The sequence below is a fragment of the Ischnura elegans genome, chromosome 6 (genome assembly GCF_921293095.1).
Source record: "Ischnura elegans chromosome 6, ioIscEleg1.1, whole genome shotgun sequence".
In the NCBI taxonomy this organism is placed as follows: Eukaryota; Metazoa; Arthropoda; class Insecta; order Odonata; family Coenagrionidae; genus Ischnura; species Ischnura elegans.
The window spans coordinates 37,601,424-37,614,913 of NC_060251.1; the positions used below are offsets into that span (position 1 = coordinate 37,601,424).

Sequence of the window (13,490 nt, forward strand, 5' to 3'; positions counted from 1 at the left end):
TATGAGCAGAGATAAAGTGGGAAAAGAAATGCTCTGCAAATTAACATGTTGACCTCTTTTGTTATATTCAACTTTTTTCTGTACCTAACTCAGTTTATAAAAAAAATCATCTGTACCCCTTGGCTTCTCGCCTCATCAATTGATATTCATACCTTTAGTCCATGTTTATTTGAATCACATATTACGCATCGAAGGTATAAACAACATATTACAATAACAAACAATATTTGCAGATGACATAAAATGGTCACTTGGAGATCTCCCAGCTGAGGTGAAGGCAAAAGGACTAGAACAGTAAGTATCCTAAATAATGACGACATAGGAGTTTTGAAAACCTGAGTAAAACCAATGGAAATCAAGTGACAAGCTGGTCATAACTAACTGTCGACTGGTGATACAATTTTTTCTCAGAGGGTGCAGAGGATGTCTCAGAAAATAACATTTATTTCCGCCGGAAAGCATTTCGCTGGAAAAATACTGGCCGCAATTTACTAATCTATTTAGCACGAAAACCTTTGGCAGCACTGAATTACTATATTTTATCCATTATGTTTCCATATTTATGCACATAGTTTCTGGAGGAATATACAGTACTTCCGTAGGTGGTGGGAGAGAGAATTTTAAGCATTTTTTATCATATAAACATCGGGTCATATCTTCTTCATTAATAAACGTAGCCAAGCAAACCTTTTTTTAATGTCATTTGCAGTTACCATGACAACGAAAAATTACGTAATAAACAGTGATGGAAGGGATCTGAAACTTTTGTTGATGGTGCTAGACATATGTTTATCTTCCTTTTTTGCTACCATTTTTGCAGCTAATCACCCCGGTAAAAGGGGAAAATTACAACCCTCTCACTATTCGAGGAATGCTGCAAAATGGTCATCACATCACGTTAGTTCCAATATCATCCGTGCTAATAATGATAGAAAACGTTATTTACTGCAATTAATAAAATAAATTTCCTAAAATTAGCTATGAAAATTTCCATGTTATCTATGAAAAGTTTATATCGCTAATAATACGCCTTTGAAAGTTGAAATGACTACCATTCTGAATCTGAAATGTCCGGAATTCATAGCAAAACTAAGCAACCATCCTCTCCGTGGATAGTCTTAATTGAACGAAACATAATTCAACTACAACAAGCACAAGTTTCAAATCCCTTCCATCATTGCACACTACGTTATTCAGCGTTGTCATGGCAATTGCAAAGTGCACCCAAAAACATGCTTGCGTTGCCATCCAACAATATGCTTTGTTCACTTTATGCCATCCAATAAGAGAATGGTAGCTATTGCTAGTGTTTATTTTTTCACGATAACATATTTCATAACAAATTTACATGGAAATACACACAGGATAACATAAAAAAAACTATTTTTGGAACTTTTTCGGAAATTTAAAGGTAAATATATTTCTGACAGAAGATCAATTCCATAAAAACATATCTGTTACGTCATTACGGGGTTATGCCTTTCTCCGCGCGTTATACTTTTCAACGGGAAAAGTGGACAAATGAGATACCGTAATTGACAACCGAGAGAAGATCCGGGTCTAGCGGATTCGTAGTCGGGTTAATACGCCACATATCCACCCGAACTTTCTTGAACTGGGCTTCGATTAAAGCTACGATTTTCACATAGAGGTAGAGACAGCGGTGATATATTTATTTCGTGAGACAATGTGTTAATTATAATATTGAAATATCATCTCCTTACTTAATTGCAGCTACGTCCGGAAAAATCTCAGCGGCTGGGTTAAAGACATGACGAAGTCAGTATTTAAAATGGCACGTGATGCGATTGATAAAATATTCTATCCCTACTGGAGAAGGGACCCCCAGATTGAAGAAGAACATGAAATTACGGTATTTATATCATTTTTATCCCCTGGAGTCATAAGCAAGAAGTTATGATTAGGATTGGCATGTTAGAAATATATTTGACTCGTATATAAATCCCTTATCTTACAGCATTTCCATTGATATAATTTTTTGTTTTTTTTTCCGGCGAATATTTGCAGTGAAATTTTCTCGGGTTTCCCACCGGGTCAGGTCCTCAATTTCTCCTTCCAACGTTTCGACGCACAACTCGCCCATCGTCATCAGGGACGTTGGGAGACGTTGGGAAGTAGTGTATCGAAACGTTGAAAGGAGAAATGGAGGACCTGACCCGGTGCGAAACACGAGAAAACTTCACAGCATTTCCATTTACAGAGTTTGCGACAGCTCACTGACTTCCACGGGCGGTTTAGGGTGCTTGGGGACCCTCGGCTGGGACTCATAATGGGGACCTCCTGATGGGGAGTCCTATCCCGGAAAAACTTTTTAAATAACATGCTCTGAAACAGATTTTGACGCTATTCTGGATGTTAAAAACTAGTTAAAGTTAGTAAAAAAAAGCAATTTTTAAAGTAAAAATGCTGCGCGAAATGAGAATTTCACAACTTATAAAACTTTTTATTGTGCTACGGTTCTGATATCTATTTACTGATTTTTTTTCCTTGAAACTGCACTGAAATAAAAAAAAATTCTAAAATAACCTTTTCGAATAACCCTTTCAAAAAAGCATGAGGTTCTCTTTTTTTTCTTCTGCCACATTTATTTTATGAATTTTTTTATAATCTTTTGACTTTGTTGTAAATAAAGAAGAATTTTATGATCGCAAAAAAACTTTGGTTTAACTAATCTGATTATTTTTACTGCACTTTTCATACGCGCTTCACGATAGAAGTGAGCGTTTTGGGGGCCCCCTAATCTCGGGGCCAACGGCGATTGACGACCAGCCGACCTGGCCAGACCGCTTCTGCTGTCGTCATTTCGCTAAATTTATTTTAAAATCATTTACATATTTTTACGTGGAAGTTTTTTCTGTCATTCCGCATATGCTTTATTAATACTGCGCCTACTGTGATGAATGAGGTATCATTCTAAACTTAGGTTTTTTCCTGGCACCAAAATTCAGAAAAAGTACTCCATATAATTGCGATTCTGTAATACATACATTATTCTGCTTTTATGCTCAGCAGCTATTTTACTTACACTCGAAAATTTTTCGCAGGTTGCGGGCAAAACGAGAAGCAAATTGGCAATTGTATTAAAAGAAAGACGAATCAATGGAATGAGAGCTCCTAATGCTGAACTCAAGTCTAATATTTCTCAGATAAATGGAAACGTTATCACCATCATTGTGACAGAGAATTTTAAGGACTTGGAGGTAAGTTTTAGCAATATTTTCTTAGATGTCTATCCGGACGACAGTTATTTACGAGGTGAGTTCAATAATTAATGCGACTCATTTTTTTCTCACGACCAATGTTCGTTTAAGGCCCGTACATCCCAATTTTTTTTAAATATCCTAAAATTTTATGAGATGGTGTATGGTATAATTTTTGGTTTTATCCCGGCGAACGATAGAGTGGTTTCCTATTTCTTTTCTATTGCCTAAATCGAAAGGTTACTACTCCTGGAGAACGTATTTCACGCTTTTTGATTTTTAAATGGCGATATATATTTTTCGAGATTAAATGAAAAGTGAAGATTTTCAAGCGCGCGAAAACGCGACGTCTAAGTATGAATGATTGGGAAAGCCCGCGTGGCGTCATTCTGGTTCCGGCTGCCGCTGTATGAGGCCACCGTGGTGCGAGGCTACGAGTGCCGCTACTATGCATTCTGCTAGCAGGTAGCAGAGTACCCTGCTAGCAGGTAGCGCTTGCCTTAAATAAGGATTATTAATACCCTATCAAATGAAGGAAACTTTCCGACCTTAGCCAGTTTTAATGGGTTTATGGTAATGGGATTATTAAGACATGTTTCCCTGTGCTCTGTGCCTCATGCATGCATTGGTAACCTCAGACGATGTTTAACTCCTATCCTCTCGTGTAGAAACTAGGTCCCTGTGACGTCACGTGGAGTGGAATCCAATGGGCGCCAATCTAGCTTTTTTCAAATGAGAATAAAATTGACCATTGCCATTAAAATGATTATTAATAACTTATCAAATGGAGGAAACTTTCCGACAATTTTAATAGGTGATTATTAAGAAATTTTTCCCTGAGCTCTGTGCCACATGCCTTAATTGGTAATCTCAGACGATGTAAAACTCCCGACTACTAGTATAGAATCTAGGTCCTTGTGACGTCGCGTGGAGTGCCATCGCATGAGCGCCAATTTAGCCTTTCTCAAATGTGATTAAAATAAACCATTCACAATCGTCTAAACTGGGGTTTCTAATACAAAAAAATTGTATATTATGAATACCCTAATGGTGGGTAACGAATCACAGTCAATGCCTTTTGTTTTCTTTGATGAAGGAAACTACCCAATTGCAGTAAACTTTTTCGAATTTCGCACCGGCCGTTTCCTCGTCAGCGATAACCTCCGCAAAGAAATAGGACACCTGAAGAAAACCATTACCCAGAAAGGCTTCAGCTGACGTCATATAGACATGGCCCTAAAAAGACCCTTAACCCCTAATAAGACTTCTCCAAAGGAAGAGTCTACTTCGACGACCAAGGCCCATCTCCCATACATATTCACCAAATCGGGGAAGTTCTGTAGAATCCTGAAGAGGTTTAAAACCCACACCATCCACTTGACTCCACCAAAATTACGAGATCAACTTGTGAAGGCAAAGGACCCAACCGGGTTAAAAACTGTAGGAGTCTACACAATACCATGTGAATGCCGAAAACCTACATTGGAGAGACGGGCCGCACAATAAGAGACCAGAGTAAAAGAACACCGCAGGCACCTACGTTTAGGACAACCAGAAAAATCGCCAGTAGCTGAGCCCAGCATACGTGAAAATCATATGATTCACTGGGAAGAAACGAAGCTCTTATGTCGATCCCATGGATACTGGGATCGCGTGATGAAGGGATCCATTTGTATTTGGAAAAAAATCAACACGATAAACAGAGACTGTGGCTACAGCTTAAGCCATGTATGAGACCACCTCTTAAAAATGCGAAGGGACTGGCAGCCAATCAGGAGACGCTGATACCTCTTTCACCCAGGTAGTTTTGTTTATATTCCCCGAGGATCGGGGTAAATGGCAATGGATTCCTAAATCCTTGATGACGATGTGCGAGTTGTTCATCGAAACGTCGGAAGGAGATATGGAGGACCTGACCCGGTGTGGAACCCGAGAAAAATTTACTGCGAGATGGTGTATGGTTGTGAGAATTTGTGCTATTGAAAAATAGGTTATTGATATCTATATTTTAAATTCTTTTTGTGATATCCTTTAGATATTGCTGTTTCCACATTGTTAAGAACTCTCACTTGAAATGCTGTTTGCGAAGTGGAAATTTGAAACTTTATAAGGAATCAATGAGATGGTCAATTATAACAGGACTTTCGGTTTATCCTTTATGTGTACCATCATTTGCAAAAGTCATGCAACAAATCGAGCGGCTCCATTGTCGATTTCGGCCACCATTAAATTTTAATGATCACTATCTGGGTATGAATCTTCATGGTAGCTCGGAAACGACTCACGAACGAGTCATCGTGACACGGGAGGAAGACAATGTCATGAGCATTGAAATGAAAATGTACAACCTTGGTAACTTTTCACAGGAAAAATTTATTTGTATGTAGCATTGAATGTATATTACTAGGGATGTGCGGGTAATCGAAAATTCGAGTCGAGTGATTCGAGTATTATTACGAATGTCGAGTCGAATCGTTTCGGTTACAGAGCTGTCGAGGCCAGTAAGTTCACAAGTCTGCCGAAGAGAGCGCTATCATGGAACTTATGTCGCAATATCGTTTTTAAAGACCATAAGTCGTTCTAATGCCTTGGCCTAGGAGTTTCAGCTCTTTTATACGTAGCAGTCAACCACTATAATACTCGACGTGGGTGCCGAACACCTTTTCGTCAGCATGAATACTCAAGATCCACAAAAAATCGTTGATATAACTTTCCTCAGCATGTAGAACAATTGATTTTTCTGCATGGGAATTTGAAAGGATAATACATTTACGTGTACAATCTTAATTACATTACGTTGAAATATTGTGTTGTATATCTCAAAGACTGGGGAATAACAAGGAGTATTTGAATGCTAAATTTAAAAAAAAATACGTTTAAGAAGAAAATTCGTTGCCTTGATTGTCGACTACCCCTCGTAATACAAATAAGCGTAAAATAGTTCACGTGCGATTTCCTATTAATAAAAATAATACGATTTATTGTTCTTGGAATCGCCCATTGACCTTTCGTTAGGCGCAATATTGGAATTGCTAAGTTCAGGCGCAACGTGCCTGAAAGGCACAGTTGTATAAAAAATAATTAACTCTTAGCACGGCTCAGTGGTACACTTTTAAAGTTTAAAGCACCATTATTAGTGTAGTCTAACACATAAATGATGTCTTTTGTGCTACGCACAGACCCCTTCACACACCGTCATCCTGACAAGGACCGATCCAGCAAGATGCAATTCAATCTGCTCCTCAAGTTATTAAGTATTACTATATTCAATGCATTTGAGCATGTGAATTCTATATGATTAGTATTTTTTATTTTCCTACATTATATATCCAATAATGCTTTTATTTCGCTTTATTTTACCATTATTTTGATTAATTATGCTAAATAATCCACCAATGATTTGTCGGTATAAATAAGGCTGCATAAAGTGTTTAAAACAAACAGCGACTATGAGAATAAAGGGTCTATGCCACCTATTGCTATGGAGAAATGAAAAGGCAATTGCGCTGAGCCTGTCAGAACCATTGCGCCCGACGGAAGCTTAAAAATATAATGCGGTTAGGCTATCCCAGAGAGCTTATTATAAGCCAATGACAAAAACTTGTATGGAGACTTTATAGAGATAGGCGGATACATTATAGTGAAAATAAAACAGGTATATGGAAGATAAGATGCAAAAACAGAGGTTAAACATTTTCAACGGTTTGTAAGTAGGAAACGAAAAAATCTTTGCTTATAACATACAAAGAAACAGAATTCTTAAATTTCTTTGGAACACTGTTCCTGTATCTTGGTCTCACGACAGATAAAGATTTTTATATGTGGTTGTTATGTTTTGGGGGATGATGAAAAAATCAGGAGTCATTTTAGTCGAGATGTTGGACTAATTATTTCTGACAGAAAAAAATTGCTTCAGGTATAACTAGTTTGTTCATTTTTTAAAAGACAGTGGAGGTATGTACCAAGCTAGTACTTTCTTTTATTTTTTTTCGCAAGTATTCACTTGATTTATTCGAACTATTTAGAAGTGCCTCCGGGAAATCGGTTGTTTTACGAGACATCTACTTCGCTCTTCCATCCAACGATCCCAAAAGTGATTCCATAATTTCTTTTGGCTGAATATCATACTCAAAATAATAAGGAAGTGATTTAACCACAATACCGTCACCATTTACTATGAAAGAAGCAGGTAAATGTGCCAGACGCTTAAGGTTAATGCTTAACAAATTCCTGGTGAAGTTTGCTTGGGTTTTCTACCCGGTTAGTTTCTTATAGACAGTAGTTTTGATGGCTTCCTCCGCCATCGTCCTCAGGGCAAGGGAAGAGGAAGCCATGGAATCGTGGGCTTACAAGCAACTCACCCGGTGGAAAACCCGAAAGGATTTAACTAGCATCAAACGCCGGGAAAGAACAATATCATCTGTCATACATTTTATCTTCATGTACCTTAAACATACAGCATATTATTTTTCAGGTAGACCACAGCATTGAAATAAACAACCCTAATGATGACACACTACCAAAGAATGCAGTAACGGGAACAATAAAAATGGAAGTTTCAGATTTGAAAATAGATTGGAAATTATATCTCAATTTAGTCACTGGAGTCATGAAGTTCGAGAGCATACAATCGGCATGCGCACGGTAAGTTAAGCAATTATTTCAGATATTGTGGAAACATATATAACCATAAGTTGGCGGACTAGATCTGACTTTCCATACCATCTTCAGCAATGAGTTTTACCCATTTGTTTCCTATTCTTCGTGCCTTGCGCAAAGTCTGCGAGAAAACTGACTGAAGGGTTAATTATATTTCTTCCACACAAAATCGTAAAGAGTTGAGGGAAGGCGATTCAAATCAAACTATCGTGGGGAGAAATTAGCACCCATCGATAGCTTCACATCACTTATTTGTCGGTGGTCTTCGTCCAAATATTTTTTCAATAAATATAAAACAGCAAATTTGTTGCCTTAGATTTGAGATTTGTTTTATCACTAACTTTTGGCCTCCAGGTAAGAAAATGACATAAGTTTTCATCTATCACGTCAAAATTTTAATATACAGGTCTACCTTCTTTTTGTATCACATGTTACGCACAAAATTTTCATAATAAACAATTCAAAGGGAAATCTTACCTTATGTAATGTCTATACAGAATAATTACCGATGAATGTGAAAGGTTTACTCATGGGTGTGAATTGACAAAAAAATATTAAGTACATGCAAACCGCTCAATACTGTAGCACCCCACGAAGCAAATTTTGGACTACGTGCCTGTGTCTAGCGATAGTATCTCCTACAATGCACCTGTCGCTGGCCTTCTACAGCGTCAGTCCACCGGTAATAGTCACATCATTATCGGCGTCAAAATGATGTGTCGTCGTACTTTGCGAATTCATATCTGAGGTTCAGTGCGAGCTTTAATGAGAAATAATACATCATTTTAAAGAAAGTTTTATTTTCAATTCTAATTCATATTTTGTTTAAAGTAAAATTTTAAAATGTGGACACGCCAATGCGGTAAATGACTCCGCGCACCGTAAAATTAGCCGTTTTGTCAACTTGGTGAACTTTGTAACTAAACCTAGGGAAAACTACAGCGTCTTAAGTATTCATCTTCCGCAATAAATTGCACACATTAATGCAGATTACTAAACTGGCTTTTGCGTATTTTTCGGTCGCTTATTTTGTCGTAAATTGATGAAAATATTTAAAAAATTATCTAGGGCTACAGTTTACCCCGAAAGAAAAAATTATATACTCATAGTAGCACTTTTTATAACAAAAAATAATTCAGAATTAAGAATAAAATTGCCTTTAAAATTGCGTATTATTCATTATTGAAGCATGCACTGAAACTCAGATTTAAATTCGCAAAGTACAGCGGCACATCATTTTCACACCGATTGTAGGCCATGTCGGTTGATGTCAGCCAATTGGAGAGCAATAAGTAATGCCTCTTTTAATCGACTCTCAATCTAGCAGACTGTGGTCACAATCATACAAGGTGCAGTGAAAAAAACTTGACTTGTTAGAAGAATAATGACCACAGTTTTGAAATAGGCGTGCCTATTTTACCCTAAAGCAGCTTAAAGAGTGGAGTCAACACAAAAAGTATTAAAAATTGTTCCCACCACGCTTTCATTCCTGTTGATCATGACTCAGGACCAAAATCCATCCTTTGGCAACCGCTCGAGTTTAATAAATGCAAATTGATTGCCTAAATTGACTCAAATTTTCTACTGAATATGTTCTCATTATGTTTCAGGGAGATTTCAGGTCCAAAAATAAATGCAAAAATCCCCGATTTGAATAACACAGTAATGGCGGCGTCTGAGGTAATGAGACGTATCGTGCAAGAGGATGCATTAATGGCTATATTGGAAGTAATGGTTGAGAAATTAGATCGCATTACTTCAACGTATAAGCCTTCAATTTGGGTTTTCCCGCACTGGCTGTGGAAAGGCCAAACAAAGGTGATCTCGGACAATGGCATGAGGAAAAAATTGCTGGAAGAAGCCATACATTTTTCTGGGAAGGATTTGTGTGAAGAAAAATCATTAGGTAGGTACCGGTGTAATGGGGGAGTGAAATTAAAAATAATCCATTGCTAATGAGTGCATCTAGGCAATAATTAACTACCAAAAGAAACTACCTAAAGATAAGCATGAAGTAGTCGACTTATTACTCCCTGACATTAAGATTAATATTCGAGAATATTCGAGGTGCATTAACTTTCCATTGCAGATGTTGATTAGTAAGTCAGTGAGAAGGGGGCAAGTTCTAATAGATACATTAGACAACCCTTGCGTTGAGTACAGGATGAAGATTAATCAAAAGATGGCCAAGAAAATGCTAATTTCTTAAGCATCGCAATCTAAGAATGTGTGACTTAATATTAAAGGAGGTGAGCAAAAACTAGAGAAGGTAGAGCAACTCAACTATTTGTACACAACATTAGAGGAAAACGGATATAGCGGTAAGGACATCAGGAAGAGAATTTCCTTAACAAAGGAGGCGTTCATAAATAGGAAGGAGCTTATTAGAGGATCATTATGTAAGAGATTAAAGAAAAGGTTATGGAAGAGGATGATACGGAGTGTAACGCTTTGGCGGTATGGAAACATAGAAACTTAAGGAGGACGGGAGAAGACTGGAGGCGTTTGAGATGTGGGTCTGGAGAAGAACGGAGAAGGTGAAGCGGAAGGAAAGAAAGACGAACGTCAAAGTGCTGGATATGATGGGTGAGGAGATGCAACTTCGAGGAAAGAAACTATGGAGGCAGAAGGAATGGATGAGGCGAGTACATAGCGGGGAGGGGATTTTGAAAACAGTATTAGATGGTAGAATGTTAGGTAAACGAGGGAGGGAAAGGAAGAGAATAGGATTTGATAGAATGAAAGGGAGTAGGCCTTATTGTAAATTGAAGAGGGAAGTCTATGAAGGAAGGGCGTTAAATACCCAGTGCCAGCCAACCGGCAGTCAGTCTGTGTGCTACTCCATCATCTTGATTAGAAAATTTCCCAGAATAAAACATCAGTACATTGTTTTCAATTTACTATAACTCGAAAAGGGGATAATCTGAGAAAAATTAAATGAAAAATGAAACACTTTTGCACGTCAAAAGAGTTCACGATGATTGCTGAGCGCCGTTAATATCCATTTATTTAGTTCAATGAAAATTTATTAACAAAAAATAACTAAATTTTGCAAATGAGCAACAGCAATAGGAGCCACCGTCTATGACATCACCTCGATCTATCTCTTTACAATATCCTATACACAGCCCAGAAAGCTGATATTCTTCTCTCGACATTTATCAACCCACTTCAGCATGGGAGAATATGTGAGGGTTACATATGCTGCTGAGATGCAGCTCGTATTGACGGGCCAAAAATTGTTATAATTAAAATATTCTACCAAGTTAGGTAGGTTACCTATATGAGGAAATAGGTAACTTAAATATGGAAGTGAAGGAAAGGTTTACGAGAACTGAAATTTGGAGTATGATCCTATACCGAAGTGAGGCATGGACAATGACCGCAGCGGAGAAAGCAAGGATAGAGGCCTTCGAGATGTGGTGCTACAGAGGAATGATGAGAATCAAATGGATCGACCGGGTTAGTGAAGAGGAAGTCACAAGAAAAGTAGGAGAAAAGAGAAGCCTCGTGAGAAGCTTAATAAGAAGACGGAACAATCTTATAGGCCACATCTTGAGACATGATGGCTTGACGAAGACAATCGTCGAGGGACAAGTGGATGGCAAAAATGGAAATTGTATACCTCTAATAAAATATATGGAACAGGTAGAGAAAGATGTGAAAGAGAAGAAATACGTTGGTGTGAAAAGATTAGCTGATAGGAGAACTGAGTGGAGAGCTGCCTCAAACCAATCGCAAAATCTTAGGATTTTTGGCCAGTGATAATGATGATAAAATGGCAATAAAATAATAAACGAACTTCCGCGAAAGACCTCCGGCTCAAATAATTGCAAAAGGCAGTCAGGTATACTCTAGGGAAACATAGAAGGGGGAAAGTGTATCATCAATGCTAGGGAGCTTAGGTAGGAAACCCCTAAATGTAAGAAGAACCATAAATAGGCTATGCAAAGTGTACAAAGCCTTCACAAATGAGCGGGGTTGGAAAGAAATAGGTCTGAAGCTAGACTCACCCTCCTACATAGGAAGGAAAGGTCATAAATTCAAAATGAAGTTAAAAAAACAGAAATCAGGCATTTTGAAAATATCCTTCCTACATATAGGAATAAAGGAGTGGAACGACCTACCTGAAGTCATTTTTAAGGTCATCCCTGCTAATGCGAAAATTTTTAGGAAGAAGTACTCATCACTAATTTGTTAATTACATAGTGGTTTAAAAGGAGAGTGTATTTATTCGGCAATGTTCATTTGTTAGTTGTCTTGTATTAGAATTAATGTATTTAATGGATTGTTTGGAATTGGTTTTTTAGGAAAATGTTATATTCTTAGTAGTATGAGATTAGAATGAATGTAGGTATTATTTTTTATCATGTGTGTCTTTTCTGCTTCTAAACTTTGTATTAGAACTTGTTATTCATGTGTATAGATCTAATGCTGCCACCAGGCAATAGTCTGCTTGCAGCAATGTGTAACAATAATAATAATTCTTTTTAATTAGACTATACATAATAAGTAATATGATTTACTCGATCATAAATACGCGAGAAATGATTTAATTACTCGTTTCAAAATTAATTTATCAATCAAGACTTTAGTAAATTCTCCTCATTTTCATTTTCTTCATATTATTTCAGCAAATAAACAGTCATTACATCATGAAGACGCCGACAGGAGGTAAGAATAATCCTTACTTTTTTTAACATTTTCTAGTGAATACTATACACATGCTTTATTTTACATAATTCGTATGACATTCAAAATTATACATCTCTTGAGTAAGACCTAAAATATAGGCTTTAAATGAAGCTCAATTATTCGTCCGTTGAGAGTGATACTCAAGAAAATGTTAAAGAATAGTCAAAAAATATTTGCTCTTTCTCGCAGCTTCAATGACTTAGTGGCCCCAGCGTTGCCCGACTGATGCTCGTCAGTAAAAACATCTGCTGCCGGCAACGTGCTGTTGCTAAGTGACGGTGCAGCCAGCACCTATCGCTTCCCACAAAAATGTAAAAAATCGTTTAAAAATCAACGCATAATTGAAAATAATTTATTACATATATACATAGACACCGAAGACTAAGCAATCACAACAATGTCATCATTTTATAAAATATACAATAACAATAGTTTTAATTCTGAGAGGCGTACGAAACTCTATAAAAACGCTAAAAGAGCCTTTAATTTATAACATGTATATACATTTGTTCATGTTAAGAATGCGAGCTTAACGTTGGCGAATGTTTTCAATTTAGGTTTACTTAAAAAAGCTTGTTTACTTGTTTATGCACCAATATCTATATTTATCAAGTAAGGTAAAATTTTAACCATATTGTTCAACGCGCAATATAATAAGGACAGTAATATATTAAAAAATACTACCAATATCATGCAAATAGCTGAATGTGTATGGTTTTTATAAGAGTTCAAACTCGGGTCTCTATAATTTTGGTTCGGACAGTACGTGCTGCACCTGGCGAAAGGGTAGGACATCATCAAAACGGGAGGATGTTGGCGGTTTGGATTCTGAAGATTCCCTGACTCACCAGATTCCCTTGAGAAAGCGACCACCACCGGTCGTGAAACGTTGGGGCCAATGTCGCGACGAAATAA

General features: G+C 37.3%; 1 protein-coding gene across 1 annotated transcript in view; it reads left to right on the forward strand.

The window, feature by feature from the left end:
• LOC124160865 overlaps nt 1-13,490 on the forward strand; it is a 49,025-nt gene that overhangs the window by 26,915 nt on the left and 8,620 nt on the right. The window contains exons 17-22 of the mRNA XM_046536972.1: nt 234-294; nt 1,735-1,873; nt 3,066-3,221; nt 7,696-7,865; nt 9,491-9,786; nt 12,515-12,554. Coding sequence (XP_046392928.1) covers nt 234-294; nt 1,735-1,873; nt 3,066-3,221; nt 7,696-7,865; nt 9,491-9,786; nt 12,515-12,554 — 862 coding nt within the window. The remainder of the gene's footprint in view (nt 1-233; nt 295-1,734; nt 1,874-3,065; nt 3,222-7,695; nt 7,866-9,490; nt 9,787-12,514; nt 12,555-13,490) is intronic.